The 23,828-nt window shown below is 42.8% G+C and overlaps 1 protein-coding gene across 1 annotated transcript; it reads right to left on the bottom strand.

Moving 5' to 3' along the window:
- Nucleotides 1-328: 328 nt before the first annotated feature.
- Nucleotides 329-18,673, bottom strand: tmem198aa (transmembrane protein 198aa). The gene is made up of 6 exons (XM_008281063.1): nucleotides 18,535-18,673; nucleotides 13,033-13,271; nucleotides 11,081-11,293; nucleotides 7,695-7,818; nucleotides 1,612-1,919; nucleotides 329-481 (listed from the first exon to the last, which is right to left on the bottom strand). Exons 1-6 carry the CDS (start codon nucleotides 18,671-18,673, stop codon nucleotides 329-331), a joined length of 1,176 nt encoding a protein of 391 aa, XP_008279285.1.
- Nucleotides 18,674-23,828: the final 5,155 nt, after the last annotated feature.

Raw genomic sequence — 23,828 nt, 5'->3', positions numbered from 1 at the left:
GAGCAGGTACAATAACAGAGGAGCCAAATACAAGATGTGGTGACTCAATTTTCTTGCTCCTTCTAGAGGAAAATTCCCCGTTCTTGTATCTTGACATTCAAAAAGAGCAAAACAAGACGAAAGTGGACAAATAAATACAGCTGTTAGCAGGTCTGAGAGGAGGAAAACCGGTGTGGGTCCAACCGCCTTTGGGACATACCGAGCTCCTGTTGGGTTAATAGGCAGCTGATTGGGTTGGCACGGCGAGGTCGGGCTTCCTGTCCTGAACTGTGACTACAAGGTGTGAAGTAGACTCGGATTGCGTGTGGAATTTGTCCAATTCACCGCCTCAGATGCGAACTGGGGGTCCACTGGGGGCCGTGAGGGGCACTTGAGAGCCACAGTCGTAGTCGAGCTCGGCCATCCGGGAGCGGCTCATCATTCGGCTGTGGGAGTACGCCCGTCTGTCCGTCTGTCTGTCCCTGAAACTCCGGATGTAGCTCTGTGGACACACACACGAGATACAGGAATGTGATGATCAGTAGGTAAAGCGTATACTAATGTAGAGCCAGCGTACAGGAATAGTTTGACATTTATGATATATCCTATAGTAGGAGCATCTCTCAGCTGGGAGCACCGACTCCCTGCAGTCTCCACTGGTAATGAGACGTTTACGTAAATCTAAAAGTTGGAATTTTAGTCTCGTAGTTGAATCGTAGCAGCTGGACTTGCTTGAGTTCCTTGAAGACGTTTCAGCTCTCATCCAAGAGGCTTCATCAGTTCTGACTGACTGGTTGGGAGTTCCAGATACTGGCATTCTTTAGGAGCCATTAACACTTGAGTTTTGGTTTTAATTGGGGGTTTGATGCTCAAGTGTTAATGACTCCTTAAGGATATAAGTATCTAGAACTCCCAACTAGTCAGCCAGAACTAATGAAGCCTCTTGGATGAGAGGTGGAACGTCTTCAAGGAACTCAAGCAAGTCCAGTCGCTACGATTAAACTATGAGAATAACCATGACCTGGATGATTGAGAATCTTCACAGATTTGGGATTTTAGTGCATTCCTACTTTTTTCTTCTTCTTTTAACTGTATTTGATCTTTATTCTAGAGCTGCACGGTGGCGCAGTGGTTAGCACCGTTGCCTCGCAGCTAGAAGATTCCCGGTTTGCATCCTGGTTAGGATGCCTGAGATCTTTGTGTGGAGTCTCCATGTTCTCCCCGTGCAGCGTGGGTTCTCTCCAGGTTCTCTGGCTTCCTCCCACAAGGTCCAAAAACATGTTGAGGTTAATTGGTGATTCTAAATTGTCCGTAGGTGTGAATGTGAGTGTGCTTGGTTGTCTGTCTCTAAGTGTGATAGACTGGCGACCTGTCCAGGTGAACCTGCCTTTAGCCTAAGTGAGGATTAAGTGGTGTATAGATGATGGATGGATCTTTATTCTGTTTTTTGTATTGACTCTGTGCTGTCTGTTCATCCAAAGAGCAATGATAATAAAAATCTATTCTACCTTAATGTAGTGTTATCTCAAATTGAACAAGCAGAGAGTACGAAAAAACAAAATCTGTAGCTGTTTGGACATTTATGATTCAGACTGTATAGATCTTAGGAACAAGGAGGCCACTGCATCTTACCGGTGACAGCACATCTCCATCAAAGCGTCTCTTAGGGTTGGCCTTGCGGTGGTATCCGGGTTCAGTCTGCGGAGGCGGAGGGGGGACTTTCGGCGGCTGGGAGCTCTGGGTTTGGTGATGCGGGTGGGCTGCCGCCGGGTGGTGGTACTGCTGGTGGTGGTGATGATGGGTGTGGGCCTTCTGCTTGTGGCTCGTCTTCTGGGTCTGTCGCTTTTTCTTCTTCTTGTTCTCCTTCTCCTTTTTCAGCCTCTCTTCCCTCTGCCGGATCCGCATGAGCTGGACCCGCCGCTGCTGCCGGCTCAAAACCACTGGAGACGGAGAGAGAACGGAGTTGTGACAATGTGCGGGAGAGGAGGCGAACAATAGATAATCAAGGGGGAGTGAGGACTGGATAAATACCAAAACAATACAGCTTTAATGGAGGGAAGCGGAAGGAGCACATTCAGAAACACTCAATAAGCTAAGATTTGAAATATATATTTTTAGCATTGTAATTAGCTTTAATTGCAGATGTTGAACTTTTCCGAGGGGGACTGATTATAAGTGCCTTAAAAATGAAAAAAGGAGAAAAAACACTGACACCCATTTCCTTACTTCCGTCGCTGCATTCAGCCGGTTGGCAGGCGGATAATTTTCCTCGCTGCATGTACTTGTACTGTGCTGCTCAGTCTCCTGACATATTGTGAGTGGGTGAGTGTGTTCGTGTTATTTTCACACCCTCTCCGGCAAAAGGATGTCCAAAATCCATCCTGTCTCACTGTCCGCTGATGTGATTATTTTTGGGTATGGGTCTTTGCGGGCATTTTGATTCGGTGGTGCGACATACAGCAGAATCTGTTTTTATTACGAGAGGTCAAATTTTTTCTTCCCGTGTACAGATGTACCGTGTAGGTCAGAGACTCCTTGTGTGTGTGTGTGTGTGTGGGTGGGTGTGGAAGTGCTATTGTTGTTTCTTTGTGCACCACGAGGCACCATCTGCCGGGGAAACTGCTTAATCATATACACCCCCCCCTCCTCTTTTTTTTCTTCTTGCCAGCCAGCTCCACCTCAGGCCCCTCTGACCACATGCCTCTCTGTCTTTGTGAGGCCTAAATAGGCTTTAGATGTACGAGTGAGGACATTTGGGTGCTTACTTAAAAGGCAGTTTGACAGTTTAGGGGGTTGGGGTAGGTGCAGAGGGGCTACAGCAGGCGTTAAGTCAACGAGGGTCCTCACAAGTATATAGAAGTGTACAGTATCTCCACCACAAAAAAAACAAAAAAACAAGTCAAACATGTGTGAGCTAATTCATTCATGGCCGTGACCTGCATGCTATTCAATAAGCTGACAGATGATTTTCCTCCCTGCTCCACTCGGGTGCCCTGCTTACCCATTGTGCCCCAGTTTATTACCCCTCACCCTGCCCTTCCCCCAGTACACCTGCTCCCTCTTTACTTTTCCCCCCTTCCTCTTCCCCTGTTCACCACGACGCTCATAAAAGGAGCACTTTCGGCGCTAATATCAAAACCCAATTGGAGATAACGCGCCGTATATGTTCATTTAAATAACACAAATAAATGACCGGGGCTCTTATCGCCAACCAGCAGCGACCGCAATAACGTTGCTGCAGCTTCCTCTTCCTCCTCCTCGCTCTCCCTTCATCCTGCTTTCAGCTCTTAATGCAACACACACACAAAAATACACAATGTTCTGTTCTTAGCTGTTGTTTTTTTCCCCTGTATTCATATTTGGATTATTATTTTCTTTATTGTTCTACGTTTGTCATATTCTGGACATAATGTTATTATTTTTATTAGAATATTTAATTCTCATTGCATTAAAAAAAAATGGGACATTACTGCACAAAGCTACAGGTGTTTAACTGCAATCTGGATTCATTCATCTAGAGTCAGGATCAGAAACAGATTTATTTCCAGGTTTAGTTTACACAATACGAGGAGTTTGTTCTGGTGGGTTGGTGCAACAATAAATATAGAGTTCTAGGGATCTACTTTTAGCGTTTACTTGTCTTTACAACAGTCAGGGTCGACTGATGTGGGTTTTTTATACCAATTATGAGAAATCAAGGCGAACGATTTGCAGCAAGAATTAAAATCTTGGTGTCAAAATGTAGAAAATCCCACACTATAAAGCAAACTTTTATTAAAATGCCTGTCTTTATGGTTAATTAAAAGATCCTTTTCATCATTTCTCCTTCAGTGTTGATAGGCTCAGGGCATGCATCCAATCAGATTGTTCCGTGGGCGGGATGCTGCTCAAGATACTTAGCCAAAATAGCACAAGTTATTTTATTCAGAATTAGTTTAATAACTGTAAAAAAAAAAAAAAAAATGGAATTTTGGATCTGCTAATTGATCCAAATCCACACCACATGATACAGAATATGTTTTTTAAAGCATTTTTATTTGCAGCTTAACACCGTGTCTTGAATTGAACAGAATCCTTTCCCTCCCTTGTTTTACAGTTTGTAGCCGACCTGCACTTCCTCTGTGTGTCTCAAGGTTTCTCTCCCTACATGCAACTGCACGTTTTTCAAAATAGCACCAAAAAGAAGCTGCCTCTATGCCTCTATCTCGTTGCCCACACCCTCTGACTGGAAGCCATGGCAGCCTGCTGTTTAATCCCATTATTTGAGGCCATGTGTGACTTCTTCTAAGACATAGCTGCGCACATCATACAGCAGCAAAGATCAAATGTACAAGTGTGTGTGTGTGTGTGTGAACGAATGGCACGTGTGTGTGTGTGTGTGTGTGTGTGTGTGTGTGTGTGTGTGTGTGTGTGTGAACGAATGGCACGTGTGTGTTTCAGTTTTCTTGGCGTACAAGTGAGCGAGCGAGCGTGAGAAGGCGCCCCGGTACGTTGCTGCCTCCGTCCCGGTGTGTCTGAGTGCACGAGTTGTGTGTTGTGGCGGTGTTTGTGTGCGCTGCATTTACATATTGTGTTTGGGTGTGTGTGCCATCCAGCCATCTGTGTTGTGGTTGCTTTCAGAACAGATTATTGCTGTTTCCGTCAGTAACACATTCTGGCGTCGACACCAGTGTTGGTACATTCAGACTCGCACGAACTCACGCCGAGACATTCGTACGCATGCAGCACGCGCTGTTCCCCGACCTCGTAGCGGTTAAGATTGCTTAAGCGAGGACACTGTTTATCTAATAAACTCGGGATTTGTCAGAGAGCTTGTTGGGGTCTCGGTGAGATCAATACTGGAACAAGTTTTGCAGCTGCCGGTAGATTATTGAGAGCGGTTCCTTTGGAGAATGGAGAAAGCACCACCTTTCTTGAATCAACTGTCTCTGAGTATATTCGTCATGGATTCCCAAGTTCCAAAACTGGTGCAGAGGCTTCGTCTGAATGTATTTTAGTAAACTAATGGACTAAATTAGCGTCCGGGTAGAAGCAGTGAATTATGAATTAATTTGCTACTATGGTGAAGCAAATGGGAAAATTGATGAAATCATCAACCTGGGATGCTGTTTTCTGGCCATCATGCAGACATTGTGTTCATAGGACATGTTTCTCTGTCCACCTTTCAACCTCAGACATTTTCACTTCCCCTGGGCCACAGAATTTTAACAACCTTTTCCTGCCATTTCCATTGCCCCCCTCCAAAAAAGAGAAGAGAAACCACATGAGCTCCACAACCACTTGCAAACCCCTTACCGGATCCTTCAGCGGCACTTCAGCGGCCCTTCAGCAAGATTTTCACTGTTGTCTATAAGTGGCTTTGTGTGTCAAAAAAAAAAAAAAAAAGTAGAAAGAGCAAAGCAAAAAGTGCAAATAAAGTTCTCAAACTTAACTTAAGTGGGAAAGTTTGTGTGTCGATAAAATAAGGCAGCAACAAGCGGTGAATAAATCCTGACGTACACGAGGACTGAGACTTTAACATCCACTGAAAACTTCCACTCAGGAAATGAAAGATAGCAGCAGATGGAAACATCACATCTGGGTGGAGTGATATGAGGAGTGATGCGTTTCTCAGATGGACACATGAAACTAACATGAATTCACCATTTATCATCACAAAAACCTGATATCAACATGTACAACATTTTCCTTAGTGCTTCAAGGTGTTACCAATACTGAAGAAACTCTACAGACTATAGATGCTTTACGACTTCTATCCTAGCGTCAATACTGTTCCCCAATCAGCTTTGTTTAAACACAGCCTGCAGAAAAGCTAAAACGTCCATGAATTTTTTTAATGTGACTTTTGATTGCAGCTTTGTTTCACGGAGCTAATTTATAATTCTTTTTCTGACAGAATTACAGAACCCCGGAAGGGACATGGAGAAAGAAAAAAAAAAAAAAAACAGGGAAAGGGGGAAAAAATAGAGGTATGTTTTGTGAGATCTTGCAGAACTTTCTCAGGAAAAGTCACATCAATCTTAATGGATGTTTTGTGAAGACTGTGCCTCTTGCTAAGCACTGCTTGAATGTCTTTATATTTTAGGCTGATTTCAAAATAAAACTCAGTAAAACTCTTGTACATGTGGAGCCCCATAAGGGACATGGAGAAGAAAAAAAACATTTTAAAAAATAGAGGTATCTTTGGAGAGATCTTGCGAAACTTTCTCGGTATCGCGTAATAATTTTTGTAAGATCTCACAAAAGCTTTCTTGAGATCTTGCAAGTCACATGCATCTTACTGGATGTTTGGTGAAAACTGTGCCTCTTGCTGAGCACTGCTTGAATGTCTTTGCATTAAAGGCCGATTTCAAAATAAAACTCAATAAAACTCTCCTATGAGTGGGTGTCCTCTATTGTCGTTTCTCCATACTGCTAAAAGACCCAGAGGTATACACACCTAAAGTTTGTTTCTTCTTCTTCTTTTATTGATTTGGTGGTTGGCATCCAACATGCAGGTGCATTACTGCCACCTACTGGACTGGAGTTACTTAAAGTTTTGCGAGATCTGGCAAAAGTTATTGTGAGATCCTGAGAAAGTTTTGCGAGATCTCTCAAAAGATACCTCTATATTTTTTAATGTTTTTTTCTTTCTCCATGTCCCTTCCGGGGCTCCGTCCAGAATTTTGTAGAGTAAATGATTTATTGTTGTGTAATTTTTAAATGAGACATGTAGCATAAAATGATTAAGATGAAATGTCATAATTTCCATTTTGGATTGTCAAAACTGAAACTCATGATTAGTTCAATGATGATGGAAATCCAGTGATTCTTTCTGTATTTATAGTTTCTGGCTCTGATAAACGGTGGGATTTTGGTGAAGTTAATTTTCCTTTCAAACCTTGCAGGGTTCAGAGGGTTCATTTCATTTTCTTTTGGCAAATTTCTCAGACTTTTAATCAAATGTACACTACGTCTGGATGAAACTCCTCTGCACTTCTGTATATAAACCTGCATTTGGCTGTCTCCGTCTTCCCCCGTTTCTCTGAATGAGCTCATGATCTGCTGCCTGTGTGGAGACATGCTGTCTGACTCAAAACTTCCTACTCATCTTTTTCTCCCTGCAGGATCTTCTTGTTCAGGCTGTCTTTGATTCGCTGAGTGAACTTGTTTGTGACAAGAAAATCTATTTAACCTGCTCTGTCTCATGCTTCCCCATTTGGGATTTGTCAGCCCCGGCGCCCATGCATTAACTGTGACAACCACATATTTTTATCGAACAGGAGAGGAAACGCTCAACGCTTAAAAATCCTAAACGTTTCACTGTCTAGAATTTTTCCACAGCAGAAGGAAAAGAGGAAAGAACTGAGTAAAAGGTCAGTCATAGTCTTATGTTGCTACTGTATGTTGTGTTTTTCACAGGTTACAGGAGAGATGACGGGATTTTCTAAGTGTAGAAACATTTTAAACTATAGTAAATGTGCACTGGATTGATTTGCACACCCATCCATAGAATACAATTTAAAAATCTCTGCAAATATTGTTAAAAATAGTTTTAAAATTCCTTCAAAAACACCTTTAGGAACCCTTAAGAGCACCACAAGGTGAATAAAAAAACCAACAAACAACAAAGGATCCTTTGAGCAGGAAGCAAAACTGAACGAACGTGGACAGAAAGTTAGTTTCTCGTCCTGCTCCAGAGAGTCTGATTGTGTGTCCACAGCAGCATCACTTACCTTCTGTGTGAGAAAATCCCTCTGCAGTGACTTTCCACTGGATCAGCACTCCGAGGAGGGCCAGGACCGGCCACACGCCCAAGATGACCCACGTAAACCAGCACACCGGCCTCTTTGGTGCCACCTGCAAAGAAGACAGTTTTGTTGAAGTAATTTCATGCAGATAAAAGATTTTTTTCCCCTATTTTTAAGCCTGTTACAACCCTTGTCATCTCATTTATTTTTGCAGAACAGCACTTGATTGGTACAATTAGAATAACAATCTTGAAGAGGAAACCATCTCAAGGTCACGTTTTATGTTTTGTGCCTTCTGTTAAATGTTTTGGAAGCTATTAACTCCATTAAGTCAATCTGCAAAAACTAAACCAGTTGCTAAGCAAATATGAAAAAGGACATTTATCAATATGGGCGCTTATTCATGCTCAGTTAATAAAAAACATGTTGGGGCGGCCCTACAGCTCAACTAGTTGAATGGGCGACCCATAAACAGGGGCTATAGTTTCTCGACACAGCGGTCGTGGGTTCGACTCGCGCTCACAACCCTCTGCTGCAGGTCTCTCGCCATTCTTCTCTCCCCTTTCCTGTCTATCTCTCTGCTCTAAATAAAGGCAAGAACCCAAAAAATATATTGAAAAGAAAAAAGAGGTTTTGAAATTATAGTGGTTGTTAATTAGCAAAACTTAGTAGCTACAAATGACAACTTATAGGTCCCATATTGTGCCCATTTCCAGCTTAATTAAAGTCTCACATGTCTCCAGAAGGTGTCTTTTTTAGTTCAAAATACTACAAAGATGGTTGATTTTACCATGACTGTACAAGTCGTTGTTGTAGCCCTGATCTAAAGGGGGAGTTTCTCCCTGTGTAGCTTTAAACACAGCTGAGCAGTGCCACGCCACGCCCCCTTCAGGAAGAAGACTGTGTGTGTGTGTGTGTGTGTGTGTGTGTGTGTGTGTGTGTGTGTGCAGCTGACCACACAGCAGCCAACTGAGAAGTGAATGAGTGTGTGAGGAAGTAAATAAACCTGGTGGACTGTGAGGAGGCAGACTGTGAATGGCTCACCGGGGAAGCAGCTGGCAGTGAACGGGCAGGATTATCCACATTTTTAACTCCACGATTATTGGCTCTTATTGGGCAGTTCGGAGCCATGTGTTATATAGGGTCTTTAACTACCGTCAGTAAGAAACCATCCATCCATTATTTATACACCGCTTAATCCTCACTAGGGTCGCGGGGGGGCTGGAGTCTGTCCCAGCTGACAGACAACCAAGCACACTCACATTCACACCTACGGACAATTTAGAATCACCAATTAACCTCAGCATGTTTTTGGACCTTGTGGGAGGAAGCCGGAGAACCTGGAGAGAACCCACGCTGCACGGGGAGAACATGCAAACTCCATGCAGAAAGATCCCGGCCGTCCTAACCAGATGCAAACTGGGGATCTTCTAGCTGCAAGGCGACAGTGATAACCAGTTGCAGCCCCAGTAAGAAACCAAATGAGGGAATATCATTTAGTATGATGAGCTGAGGGCTGCAAGGTGGCGCAGTCGGTAGCACTGTTGCCTTGCAGCAAGAAGGTCACTGGTTCGCGTTCCGGTGGGGGCACCGGGATCTTTCTGTGTGGAGTTTGCATGTTCTCACCATGCAGCGTGGGTTCTCTCTGAGTCCTCTCACACAGTCCAAAAACATGTTGAGGTTAATTGATGATTCTAAATTGTCTGTAGGTGTGAATGTGAGTGTGCTTGGTTGTCTGTCTCTAAGTGTAGCCCTGTGATAGACTGGTTGCCTGTCCATGTGTCTCCTGCCTTCGCCCTAAGTCAGCTGGGATAGGCTCCAGCCCCCCTGCGACCCTAGTGAGGATTAAGTGGTGTATAGATAATGGATGGATGATGAGCTGATGATCCATTGTTGGCCTATCTGGACAGTTTTTATGCTACCGTTCTTTTTCTATTAAAACTTTTTGCATCACCTGGGAATGTCATTGCTGAAGCTCATGTAGGGGAGCCAGCTGTCAATCCTCGATGGCACATGCACCAACATCAGCCTATGTCACTGAAAGGTAATGAATGCAGAGACAAGGAGAGACAAAGCTCTGTGCTTTTCGCTCTCTTTTGTTCCTCATCTCGGCCTCCTTATTGTCTCCTCAGCGTCGGACAGTCGGCCATCCTGGGACCTACCTCCCTCCAATGACTGTCTCTGTCTTATTTAAGTTCATATTGTCCTCCTTCATGCTTGTCTCCCTCTTCTAGATACGTCAGTGGTTTTGTCTCCTGTGTGTTCGTCATGTGTGTCCTCTTTACAGGTCGTGATGGAGGTAAAGGGGCCATGTGGCTCAGCTCCTGTCTGTCTGGTTACTAATGGAACCTGCTCAGCGTCCTCCTGGGTCATTCCTCTTTGCAACCTTGATTGTCTACATTCTAAAATGTCTGTTTTTCTGTACATATAACATCCATTTGACATCCCTCCTCAGTGGCTCTCTCTGAGGTTTGTTCCAATTTTGTTCCATTAATTTTTTTTTCTTCAGGTTTTCAAGTTATTTCCTTCTAAGGTCAATCAATTGGCAGCAAAAACTACCCTTGAAAGTTTCAGTATGCTCGAATAAAAGCATGTGAATCACAGCTGATTTAAAAGCAAGACCGTTTTTTTTTTTTTTACTGCAGTGTTTTAAAATAAGATTTGAAACCCACAGATTGTTCAGCCAGTGGAAGAAACTTTTGGTTTGTTACTTGAAGACAAAAAAATGTGCATACAGAGAACTTGCTGTACTGTTTGGCTAATTAACAAAGCATCAATTAAAAATCTATTAAATACATCTTAAATATTTCATTAAAAACACCACCTATGTGATCTGTTTCTAGTTCAATCTGCAGCATTCAGTTGAGCGCACTGGGTTTATTGAGATTTTTTGCTTTAGTGAGATAATAAACTTTGACTTGTCAGACCTTCGGGCTGTTTCATCTAAAATGTTAGAAAATTGACTGTTCCCACACTCCAACATGACAGCACAGAATTACATATGCCATAACAGAAGACTTTTTCTATCCTTATTCTTAACTCTGGCTGCCTTTGCCTCGCCCATGCACATATCAAACACACAGACCTTCCTGTTCTCAGATAAACACTCAAATCTTCTATTGATCTTTTCTTTCCTCTCAGTTCCTACCTGCAGGCGCACCTCCAGCTCCTGGTAAAAGTTTTTGCAGACAGTGCACCAAGGTGAAATGTCTAAAATGGCTGCTGGTGACAGCTCTATAAAGTGGTCAATATCACAGATTTTTATCTATGAGTCTACCGAGCTGTCAATCTGTCTATGACTCTCTCTCGAGCGCGCTAACTCGCCTCAAGGTGACTCTCTGGCACATAAACAAACACTGGGACTTGCTTACCCTGAGTCTCTCGTAGACGTAGTGCACCAAGGCGAACAGCTCTATAAAATAATCCACGGTGACAGTGATGATGGCAGAGCCGAACGTGGCGGTCGAGAAGGTGACGAAGCAGCGCTGCCACTGAAGAGTGAGGACGGCAAATAGCGTCCCAGAACCCAGTAGGATGCCCAAAGGGACCCACACCGTTTTAGGGTGGTAGAACTCCTCCATGACCTGAGAGAAAGGGGGAGAAAAGTGTTTATTTTACTCTGGCTGTTGTCATTTTTTATTGTGTAAATCCATGTGGCATCATTAGCAGCAGCAGAGTTAAACCACTCCACTCTAACGTGGCATTTAAATTCCATCAGCAGCTAAAACTCCTGATGCTACTAAAATTAAACCTCAAGGCCTGCCTCGCGCTGTGATTCAGTCGTGTGTTAGCTCGAGTACCAATGTGTAAATGATATTTAGCTGGTGAGCGAGCTGCTTTCCTATCACACTAAACGACAAACTGATGGGATGTCTCCAGACACTGGCATTACTGCTGGGGCATCATCATTTTAATGGCATTTCAGCCCGGGCTCTGCAGGATCTCCTGCTTGTATTTGGAGGTAAAAGCCGTGCAAAAGTTGTTAGAGTTGAATTTTCTCTGCAAACATGTAATTTATCAGACTGACAAGCGAGATGCCGCCACAGTAATGAGAGATGGTTAGTTTACATCCGTCTACGCCTCCAGATTAGTCTATGGACGACCGCAACTGCACACACCAGCAACACTCTGCTGTGAGAATAGCACAATGCTTCACTCGTAAAGCTCATTTGCATGACTGAATGAAGGCTGACATGTTAAATGCATGTGCAGTTTGACACATAGAGCCTGATGGATGCCCAATTTCACATCACTTTGTCACAGTTAAATTTCTTCTTAAGGTATTTACAGCACAGGCGTGTAGCAATGGTGATTCTTTGTGAGAGGATGTGTCATCCCCCCAAAACATATTGTAAATATCCATCAGATTTAATCATAGTTTCAACCTGCATCCATCTCCACACACATTACTTGAGAACTTGCCATAGCATCAATATGTTAATATTAGTGATGCACGATATCAGAATTTCTGGCCGATATCCGATATTAAGATTTCTGATATCGCAGATAAACGATATTACTGATGTTGATATTCAATTTGTGTTCACACTGAAAAATTAGTAAACTATTCAAAAGAAGCCCAAATTAGACCACACAGTCTTTTTTATTATTAACAAAAGTAAAACATATTTAAACATATTTAACATTCAAGTCAAGGACCATTTAGGTAAAAACATCTGTGAAATAGCAGCAATATCAAATGTTGAGAAAAAGGCGCTAATGTTAGACAATCATCGGCTAAATTTGTTCATCAGACCGATACCAATATATGGGGAAAAAAACGCTAATATCAGCCGATATCGATGTGGTGGCCGATATATCGTGCCTCCCTAGTTGATATACATTGATGTTTACACCCATGCAATGCAGTCATTGCATATAATACAAACTAATACATGCATTGATATGATATATACCTGGTTTGTCATCTCTGCAAATTTGCTAGTGAATAAAATGATGACATTTATCTCTGTTCAGCACTAAGCACATATTTTTTCTCAATTCCTGCACCATACAGTATCCCACCATCATGTTTCTGATAGATGCATGTTTAAGGCAATTATGGAAAGATATCTCTATTGCCAGCATAATGCATGTAAGAATGCAACAATTTTATATTAGTTTTGTTTCCCCTTGACGCTAAGGAACATTTTTAAAAGGTAATATCATATCATCTGATGCAAAGTGTAGATAGTCCATACTGTAGGACCAGACCTTATAATGACCACGAAAAGGGATTTAAAGCAAAGGTCCTGACATTACACTGAGCACAGCCTCGGGCTCATAAGGTTAATCATTCATCTTGCACAAGGACGTAACTCACCACCAGTGACGCCACTCCGACCAGCAGGCCCAGCAGCAGGCCCACCATAAACAGACCCACACTGCGAACCAGCATGGTCACCAGGCCACACAGGGTCCCGATGCCCAGGCCGATGCCCACGGACGCCTCCACACTCAGCTGAGTGTCCATCACCCTCTCCTTGTAGCACAGCATGAAGATGACCACGGAGCCGAACATGAGGCCCGTGAGGAACAATACGGCCTTGAAGCATCGATAGCCTGGAGGAGAGACGGGAAACGGAGCGCTGTGAGGATATGAAAGGCATGCAAACTCTGAACTGCTGTACCTCTGTGTGGTGTGTATGTGTGTGTGTGTGTGTGTGTGTGTGTTGGAGGGATTGTGTGCACGCAAGCCTCAGTGAACAACCAGAAGCATCTATTAAATCAAAATGAAATCGAATAAAACATGATGACAACATGAAACAACAAACAGCATGATGGTGCTTATATGAAACATTTCCGTGTGCCATTAGCAGCAGCCCAGAATAGAGAGGAATAGTACAGTCAGTAAGCCACCCACGCACACACACACACACACACACACACACACACACACAGCAGTGGGATATTCAGTTTTAGCCCTGAATGATACAGTGCCAAGCCCAGCGTACAGCAACATGAACAAAACTAATGGTTTTCTCTTTTTTTTAAAAAAAAAAAAAGAAGAAGAAGAAGACTGTGAGTCGCCAAATTGTGCTTTTTCTTTCTAACTCTTTTTTCCATTTTGAAGCTTCCATCAATGAACAGTTTGGCCACATTTCCTGAAAATGTCTGCGGAGTATCTAGACTGAAATCAATTCTCTGAGAACCTATTAACTATTTACATCTGCAGACAGGATGGATGCTCGCAACCCAACAGAAGACTTTTTTTATTTACTGACCAGCATAAAAATCTCATCACTTGCGTTTGTAAGAGACGTACGCATTCTTCTGTGACTTCACGTTTTATTCCCATTCTGTAATTACATGCTACTGTTCTCTCTGTTCAGCCCGGCGATAAACTGTAGATTGCTTTGTGGTTTTTGTGCAAACGGCTCCTGAAATTAAAAGGCTGTTATCATGTTTCAACAGAAAAGATAAAGTATTACACGGAGGACGCATAATGAACAGCAAGGAAACATAAACAGCCACCATCCTGTGGCTGGTCGGGAAGAGAAAGGCTCTCACTGGAGTGTGGTGGGAGCAGATAAATTCGCTCTATAAACCTTTACGAAATTGCTTTAAAATATAATAATTATCATATTACAAAAGGTCATCCACATTCATTAGTCAACAGGGCTGCTGAAAAGAACAGCTGCTATCCTTTCCGTTTTGTTTTTTTCTTTCTCCCCTTCATTTGCTCCCTCCTCGGCTTTCTCTCCATGTGTTTTATTCAATCAAAACAAGAAGAAAAAAAAAGACTCTAAAGCATTAAAAGCGCAGCTTATCAACAGCTTAAATCTCCTTGGCCCTTTGCTTCTATGTTTATTAATGTTTGCATCTTCCTCTATTTTTCTCAGCATCTCTGCCTTTCTCTCTCTCTGACTGGACTCTGTCTCGAGGGGACCCGACGTCAGATTGTTATCTTTGTGTAATCAGGCATTGCACAGCTGAGCTGAACAATGCTCTGCCCCTCATCCCAACCAGCGTCCGTGCTCATCCCTTGTGACCATACCTCATTTATTTGATACACTTGGTATAGCTTTCTTTTATCCCTTCACCTCCATCCTGTGTTTTGGTAATCTTTCAGCCACCGTGTGCGGCGAGAGCCACTGTATTCTTCACAGCTGTTTGCGCTTCTTCTGTAACTGAACGCCTGAGGGAATTACGCAGAGTAACTGGAGCGTTTCCGTAGCGTCTGCAGCCACCTGAACATTTGTTTGGTCAGCAGCTGTCACACATTCCAAACACTGCCGGATCGGATGGTCTCCAACCGGTGAATAAAATATGAAAAACCCGTGCCTTTCCTTTACTGCTTCTAATGTCTGGCCCATTTTCCTTCCTCTCTGACCCATCCTTCCCTCTCCCCTCCCTCCCTCAGTCTTTTATCCCCCCCCTCACTGTTCCACTACCCCCTGCTTATCCCTCCAACTACCTCTTTTGTTCCTCATTGCATTCCTTAGTTTTCCTCCAGCCATCAAACCATCCCATCTGTTCAATCTGGCTTATTCAGCTCATGTCTCCCTCCCTCTCTCTCTCTCTCTCCCTTTCTTTCTCTTTGCCTCATCCATCTTGTTGCAATAACATCACTCATCATTTCTCCTGCAGCTTTGTGTTTGTGGATCAAATATATGACAGCTAATCTTTTCTTCCCAAGACCTTGGGACTAAACCAAATTCTGCGGTGGCGAGAGGGATTTATCTGCAGGGAGAATCAATCGTCGCGCTGATAACCAGCAGAAACGTCTTTCTGCCTCATATTGTTCAAATGCGACTGCGGCGTTTCTGAGAAACATCAACATTATGCATTGCGTCTCGTTTGCCAAACAGCGATTCGGGCACCGGGAGTGACAGCGCAGCACTTCTGTTCTCCCACGAATATGAAGTCAAACAAACAGAAAAAGACAAACAGACGCCACACAGGCTGAGAAGCTTAAGTATCTGAAATAAAGTGCCGGCGCTCGGGTTCTGACATCTTGTTGTGTGATGCTTTATTGCTTTACGGCAGCATGTATGAAAGAACTTCATTGGAGGATTCTGTAAATAAAGAGACTTCCAGAGCTAGTGTGCAAATACAACAAAAACATTTGCAGGATTCTAATGTTAGCGCGCCGATGCCACAAACATGTTTGAAGTACAGCTGAGAGCAAACTTGACATTTTCAGCGTTACTAGCGGTAAATACCTATGAATAGCGATGCTCTTTTTATTTTTCAGGCCTGTTAGCCACCGTGGTGTCGTTACATGCTGTCAACTTTGTAAAATAAAGTTCTTGGGCAACCTGTTTGTAATGCAGGGACCGATGCCAATGCCTTCCTGGGACATATACAGTGAATGTTAATGCCGTCTGCATGCTTCGGTGAATCTCTCTCCTCCGTCTATTTGCATGCAACAAGCCTGCTCAGAGCTTCAACACCCATCAATATTCATCCAAAAAAAAACAGCACACAGGTTGCTGTCTTCCCCAAACTATATTTATATTCTTTGAACGGAATGCAAGAACATCCAAAATACCTCCCAGGTAAAATGCTGGGAGTTCTTTTGTAATGTTCTATTTTGTATGAAATTAAACAATATATTTTAGATATTATTTTGCTGGTGGAAGCAGGAAAGGAGGGGAAGGATCTAAGCTGAACGAGATGGGATTTTGTAGGCTGCCTTACAATATATATGTAAGACTCTAAACATTAGCAGTGGACCAGCAAAATAAGGATTCATCACAAGGAAATATATTTATATTTAAATACCTAAATGCTGTGTTTGCTTAACAGAAACAACTGTTCACGTTTAGGTTTAACTGTGGGACATTGCACGGCTCTGATGTGCATGTGTGTTTTTAAATTTGAAAATCAAACTCTACAAGAGAGATGGTGCAAAATCCATCCTCTGATAGTATTTGCTGCACGTCCTCATGGTCAGGTAGTTACTCATGCCTAAAATGCCACCGAGGCATTGACATTTCAATTAGAAAATATTAAGAAATAAGATGTTTCCGCTTTATACTGTCTGGTAAAGGCAAGCATTCCTTCAGCCCTTGCTGAACCATCATTAACTCTCGGAAAGACAGCGAGATGAAAATCAGTTTGCCACGGTGCTTTTGATTAATTGTTCAGCTCTGGGCTTCTTTTTTCCAGCAATGCTGCTGGAACGCTTAGTTGAAAGAATCAGAAACATACCTCGTCTTAAGGAGCAGCTCACAAGATGTTTTAGTGTGTCTGATGATGACAGCAATTTAGGATTTTGATTCGGCTGGAAACAAGGCTGGAAGCACAGACCAGGAGTTTACAATGGTGCAGTCCAATTTGCTCACTACAGAAAATATACATCAGTGCCACAGCAGTTTGGTCTGTTAGAATCAGAGTTCAATATTGGCTCACACAGCCAGAAACAAGAGAACCACACTGTACTGCTCTGAAATCAATAGCATACATACATCAGCAGAGCAGAATGAACAGGAAAATGATGAACAGTAGAGATTTTATAGGTTTCTGGCGGTGCGTTTTATCAATTTTTCTGTCATTTCTTGGCACTTGTGCATAGAGGAAATCAATCGCTCTTCAGCGTTTCCATCATATCTGTCGTTATTGCTAACGGCGGTGGTGCGTGTGCAAGTTCTTCAGTCTTTGTACATGAGAAGCTTGTGCTTGCAAATACAAAGGAGCAGATTCTAGATTGACTGAGAGTCGGAGCATCGCAGGTAAAAAGGTCACGGTAATTGGTGGATAATACGCTGTGCCATTATTTCATGATAATGTTAAAAGAGGGTTTGACATTTTCAGCAACACACTCATTTGCTTTCTTGCCGAGAGTTATACGAAAAGACGGGTAGCGTTCTCACAAATCTGTTTGCTGAATACGAAGCTACGGCAAGACGAGGCTTAGTGCTAAGCCTAGAAACAGGCTCTGATCCAAACGTAGGAATACGTCCCTCCCAGCATCTGTAAAACGTATACTGTGCTTGTTTAAAACACACAAAAATTAGTCAAAACAGCATGTCGTGATGTTATCAGGAGATAAGTGCATCTTCCTGGGGTCTCTGCTGGTTGCCTGGCAACCCTAATGGCGACAACAAAACTGCAGGACGTATGATTTTTACGCGTGTTTGGATTAAACAGAAAGAGATATAACATGTTCTATCATAAGCGTCACAGATGCAGATTAGGTGGATTTAGTTTCATGCCTTTTTTTTCTTCTTGTCTCTTTGCGTTCCTTTTCTCTTTCCCCTTTAACCTCCCTCTAGCTGGTTAGAGCCGACGGCCGCCCTTCCTGAGCCTGCAGGAGGTTTCACACTACTGTAGGGTATTAACCTCACAATTTAGCCTGGTTAATTAGTATTTTGTATGATTTTGTAAGGTTTTAACCATCCATCCATTGTCTATACACCACTTGATCCTCACTGGGGTTGCGGGGGGGCTGGAGTCTATCCCAGCTGACTCGGGGGACATCCTGGACAGGTCACTAGTCACCCAGAGAGAACCCACGCTGGACGGGAAGAACATGCAAACTCCAGAAAGATCCTGGGTGTCCTAACCAGGTATCTTCTAGCTAACCACCGAGCAGCCCAGTTTTAACCATAATATTTAATATAGTCGGGTAAATTCACAGTGTAGGGTCCTAACACGAATATCTAAAATTGTTTGGAAAGGTTATAGGTCTTGTTTCTCTCCCGGAAGGCACTTTGGCTCAACAGCAATGCTGAGCTGCCTTGACTTTTGCTCAGCTAAACTTACTGGCTGCTGGCTGCCTTACCTTGAACTTACAGAGAAGCACTTTTCTCAACTCTCAAAAAAAAGCATACAAGTGGATTTTTCAAAACTTATTACTTTCGACTAAATCACAACTTACCAAAGAAGCAGTAGATGATTCCGAAGAGGCAGCACATGGAGCAGACCACCGAGGGCACGATCTCATATCTCCTCTCAATCTCCTGGTCGCACCTCAGCCCCACCTCAGCCAAACCCAACAGCTGGCTGGTGGAAGTCATGATGGCTGAAGTGGAGGGGGGGAGGTTTAAGGAGAGAGAGGAGGGCAGGGGTGAGGGGATGTGTAGGGATTTCTGGATCACTGGGCCTCACCCATGGAGACGTTCCTCCCTGCAAATGGAAACGGAAAAAAGAGAGAGATGGAGGGAAAGAGCAGGAGTGGGAACACATGAGGGGAAAGAAAGAAAAAGAAAGCAGAGAGTGATTATTGATTGCTCATTTTAAGTGCTCAGCTGTGAGTGCTGACAGTGCAGTAAGCATGCTCCATAATTTTGAAAAAAGAAACATCTCAGCACAGCCACACAAGTATAGCTGCAGATAAAAATGCAATTCAGCCACTATCGCTCGCTCGGAGTTACAGGAAAGGGGCTGCAACAAATTGTTGGCAACAGTTGGGAGGTGTTCGACCAGCAGCAGAAGATCTGCAGCACGCTCAGAGTGGTTGCCATGGAAAGATCAATGGAATGCATTTGCATAAATTTGCATGTTGTGGGAAATTTGTGCTACAAGTACGAGGCAGTTCGTGGGCCTTGTATTCATGCCACAAAGTTTTTAGAATGAAGGTTTGACTGTTTGCACTTGGTCCTGATCTCTCGCTGCTCTGATCGCTCACTTGAAAATCAGCCGTCCTGCGAAAACCGCGTATCTACAGAAGGCTAATCTTGCATGAGCTGTGGAAAAGAGCCCTGTTTTCAACTTCATGACTATGTAGTTTTTAAATTATCCAACGGGCTTTTAAATGATTCACTCAGCTCAAGAAGCAGGAGAATTTCCCCTGACTATAACACTTAATCCTTCAGTTTACATGAAAAATGAAGAATCACCGCATTCATTCACACGCTCCTCTTATTGCGCCGTAACCACAAGCAGCATACGGCTTCTTATTAGACAATCAGATTAACATCATCAATCAAGAGTCAGGACACTTAAGGTCTGACAGTGTGAACGAGGAAGCGAGGATTTTTGGTAGACTTTAGAGGGAATTACAATACGACAAAGTCAAGAAGTGTCAAACAAGTGGGCAATATACAAAGATCATACTTCAGTACAGCAGAGTAAAGGAGGAACATGTGCATAATAAAGACAACCAGTGAATGAGGACGAAAGGTTTAACAGGTTGGTTATGAGTGTAATACGCATGTAAAGCCTCACGAGTCCCGCTGCTACTGTTCTCTATGATAAAAATTGTATTTTGACAGTTGCCGTTGCTTGTTGATATTACACACTGAAGGAAACACATTCATTCAACATTTTTGTTTTGAAAATGTCAGTAATTACACAATATATCGCTAACTTAAGGCAAAGCAAGGCAGGTTTATTTGTATAGCACAATTTGTACCCGAGGTAATTCAAAGTGCTTCACGCTAAAGTATAAGAAGACAGATAAAATCAGTCCACAGAACATAAACACAATTATTAATTACATTAAAAGCAAAGAGGCAGATACAATCGATCCATAAAAACATAAATATAATCATTAATTAGAAGAGTACAGATAAAATACTTTCCGCTGTCATATGCACAACTAAACAGAACTGTTTTCAGTCTGGATTTGAACATTGTCATAATTTAACAAACATGTTAATGTAAAAATATAGAACCAATAGTTATTTAGTAACATCTAATTTTAGAAAAAAATATATTAACAATGTTTAACTCGAGATAAACAGTTTCAGCAAACATATAAATATATAAAAAGTAAAATAGTTGTGAAATTATCTTTTTTTTGATGTATTTTTATGTTGAAAAACATGTATTTTGTTCAAAAGACGCAAATTTTATGTTAATTTGCATCTATGGATTATTAATGTTATTTGACATTGGCATACTAAGTCAGTCTGTTCCTTACTTTTATTATTATTTTTCTGTGATTTTAAAAATACAGAAGAAAACCTGTTAAATTAGAGTTTTTTTGTACCAAGTAGAAAAGGTAAAGCTGTCAAAACAATCACATGAAGGCAAGTAAAATCATATATTGTATGAATAAGCTTAATTAAACATACAATATTAACACAAAAGCATGGCTATACTGCTCTACTTATTTGGTGTAATTACCTACTGTGTATAATTAGATTCCACTGGCGATATTTAATTTACTGTATTATGTAAATGTTGGGCTTACACAGGGCCAGCAATACACAGGGATAATTCCTATTAAACTGCTGCTGAGTTATAACCAATCAATGATTTTAGTATTAATTTTCTTTACCCAGTGGACTATATACCTTTCATCTAATGATATAATGTGCTGTATCCCATCACTGACACTCGATCTTCTTGATAACGTCATGCTTAATAGATGTTCTTGTGTCCTTTAGGTCACAAAAAGACACAAGAAGACCAGACGTCGATGTTCAGAAAATCCACTGCTTCGTCCTCAAGGCTTGTTTTTTAACGGATTCAGTTTATGGGATGGAAATGTGTGGAGTTTCCACTTTGGTTCTTTTTTGTAGTGTTTTCCGCCATCAGCTAATAATCATCGCCGCGATCAAAGCCGGCGATGTTTCACAGATTTTGTGTGAAGATAACTGAGGGCAAATTCAGTCAGTCGCAATGTCACACCACTACGCCGACATAATAGCAGATAACACAGAAACATGGCGGTTTCTGTGGGACAAAAATTGCATCAAAGCAAATTCTAAAAGCGCATTTTTTTTGAAAAATAAATTATGATGAAAAAACTCATACGGTTGCAGCGTAAAGTGTGTGATTTATGGATCATAGACTCACGCTGTTAGATAAACACCCACACGCAGCTCCGCACTCATTCAAGCGCCAAATCCCAAAGGTTTAATTTCCAGCTGAGACACAAATTAAGACCTGCTAAGTCTATACTCTCACTCAATGGTAGAGACGTTTAAGTGGATTTGTTAATGTCACTGCTATTATTTCACAAAACAAGTGCATCTTTTATACAGCTGTTCTCCGTCCCTATCTCTTGCAAAGCCACCTTCATTAACATTTCTGAAGCTATTATTATGGGATTTTTTTTTTAAAGCCATTCTTTCCTTATTTCCTGTAGCCATGTATCCCGAATCTGAAAATCTTTAGCTGTCTGTTCAATAAAGTCCCAGACTGCAGAAAGCCAGTTTGTTCTTACCGGATCAACAGCTCGTAAACTGAAAATTTTCAAAGTGAGGGTTTGCAGAAGTAAAAATTGCAGCCTGTCACGCATCTTAGCCCGACTCCTGTACAACAGTGCATTGCTCGTTCTACAAGCTCTTCACTGATGCATCTCTGTCTTTACAGGGCCCACGTTATGCACATTTACAGGTTTATATTTCACCAACAAGGACCACAGCGTCAGCTTGAAGCTTGATTATTTATTGGATGTGAATGAGCGTTATGTTCGTGATGACTGAGCTGAGCTGTTGCGGTGAGGGGAAAGGCTTAGTCAGGGATCAGCGGCGTCTCCCGGGCCGGCGAACCCCAGAGGAAAAGGAGGAGAGAGGAAGAGAAGGCAGAAGTAAAGGGAGAGGGGGAGTGTGATAGGAGTCGCGAGAACCAACAGATGGGAAGGGCAGAGTGGTATGTATAGATATACGACAGGAAGGGGAGGGACTGAGGTGTGGTCTTGCTCCTGAACTAAAGATTTTCTCTCTAGTTCACTAACAAGGACCACACCTTCAATTTGAAGCTTGACAATTTATTGGATGTGAATGAGCAACTTGTAAGCGATGACTGAGTCGAGCTGTTGCGGTGTGAGGAAAGGCTTAGTCAAGGATCAGTGAAGGCTCCCAAAAAAGACGAAAAGTGGGCGTAATATAGGTCTTAAGGGTTGGAGCGGCTGAGCAGCTGATGCCCTTGATTAGGTGTGGAACCCCTCGGCTGGAAGCTCCGCCAGTACGAGGGAGTGGCCAGAGAGCAGGCTCGGGTTCTGGATGCCATCATGACTTGCTGGAATAGGAGAGGACTCAGGCTAAGGTTGTGACTTGACCGATCTCTGTAACGAATAGAGGGTCTGAAGGCGAAGTATCCTGAGATTTTCTGTTTTGTATACAGCATAGTAGAGATTTGTAAGGGCTTAGATGGGAATCTATTTTCAAGTGTATATTGGGCATTGGATTGTCCCCACAACGGATTGGTTTGGCTTTTTTGAGTGGCAGTCTTCAGAGATGGAGGAAGGTCAGATACAGGACACGGTGGGGATAGTAGGATGGCGGTGCGGTTTGTACTCAACTTTACAGTCGATGTTGCAACGAACTCTGTGAATTGCAGGAACCAAGGAAGGCCAGCACAAACATGGATTCTAGAGTGTCGCTAGAGGTTACGACCTAATACATTGAAACGTGCTGATGCATCAAGATAGGAGGGCAGATGTGGCACAGTGGAGAAGTGGTTAGCACTGTTGCCTCACAGCAAGAAGGTCCTGGGTTAAATACCCAGCCCATGTATTCTCACTGGGTTCTCCGGCTTCCTCTCACAGTCCTCCCAAGAGATGCCGAGGTTAATCAGTGATTCTAAATTGTCTGTCTGTGTCTCTGTGTAGCCCTGTGATAGACTGGTGCCCTGCCCAGGATGTCCCCTGTCTTCACCCCAAGTCACCTGGGATAAGCTGACTTAAGCGGCGAGCTGCTGCTGAATGTGAGAAAGATAAATGTGTGACTCTTCAAGATAGAGGGCTATGCTGAGAAGTAGAGTCAGGCAGTTGTCAAGCTCTTGTCTCTGAGCTAAAGAAACTGAGCAGAGAATATCTATATGGGGAGAAAATCCGAGAGTGAAGTCTACTGGTTTTTGAACAATCTGGGATTTTAGTGTGCATGATAAGAACACTTTCACATTTGTCTATTGTTCCTGGTTGAGAAGGTTAACCAAGGGAGGGAAGGAGCAGTTCAGCTAGGTGGACATGTTAACCAGTAGGGATCTGTAGATGAAGCTGGGCTGAGACTCAAGAGGTTCAGGGGACTGGTTGTTTAATGAAAGGATTACTGAAGCTATAGGGGAACTGCATGAGGGGAAGAAGCTGGCAACTTGGTGCTGGAGGTGAAAGAAAGACAGGTTGCTGTGAAGGGGGGATGTGGAAAAATAAGTTGGCAACCCATTGCCCATAACAAGAGATAGAGAGAGACAGGGAGAGAGGGAGAGAGGGGTTGCTGGTAATGGGGGATAGAGGGAAGGAACTGGGAACCTGGTGCCAAGGGAAGGAGAAAAGGCTGT

The sequence above is a fragment of the Stegastes partitus genome, unplaced genomic scaffold, assembly GCF_000690725.1.
Source record: "Stegastes partitus isolate 25-593 unplaced genomic scaffold, Stegastes_partitus-1.0.2 Scaffold221, whole genome shotgun sequence".
In the NCBI taxonomy this organism is placed as follows: domain Eukaryota; kingdom Metazoa; phylum Chordata; class Actinopteri; family Pomacentridae; genus Stegastes; species Stegastes partitus.
This window is presented reverse-complemented; position numbering and strand designations above follow the sequence as displayed.

What these genes read in the sequence shown, in the direction of transcription:
- tmem198aa (XM_008281063.1), bottom strand. Translation starts at nt 18,673, where the DNA reads ATGACTTCCACCAGCCAGCTGTTGGGTTTGGCTGAGGTGGGGCTGAGG. An exon ending in AATCATCTACTGCTTCTTTG is followed by an intron (nt 13,272 to 18,534) that starts GTAAGTTGTGAT and finishes TCTCTCCTCCAG; the next exon opens with GCTATCGATGCTTCAAGGCC. An exon ending in GGGATTTTCTCACACAGAAG is followed by an intron (nt 1,920 to 7,694) that starts GTAAGTGATGCT and finishes CTCCGTCTCCAG; the next exon opens with TGGTTTTGAGCCGGCAGCAG.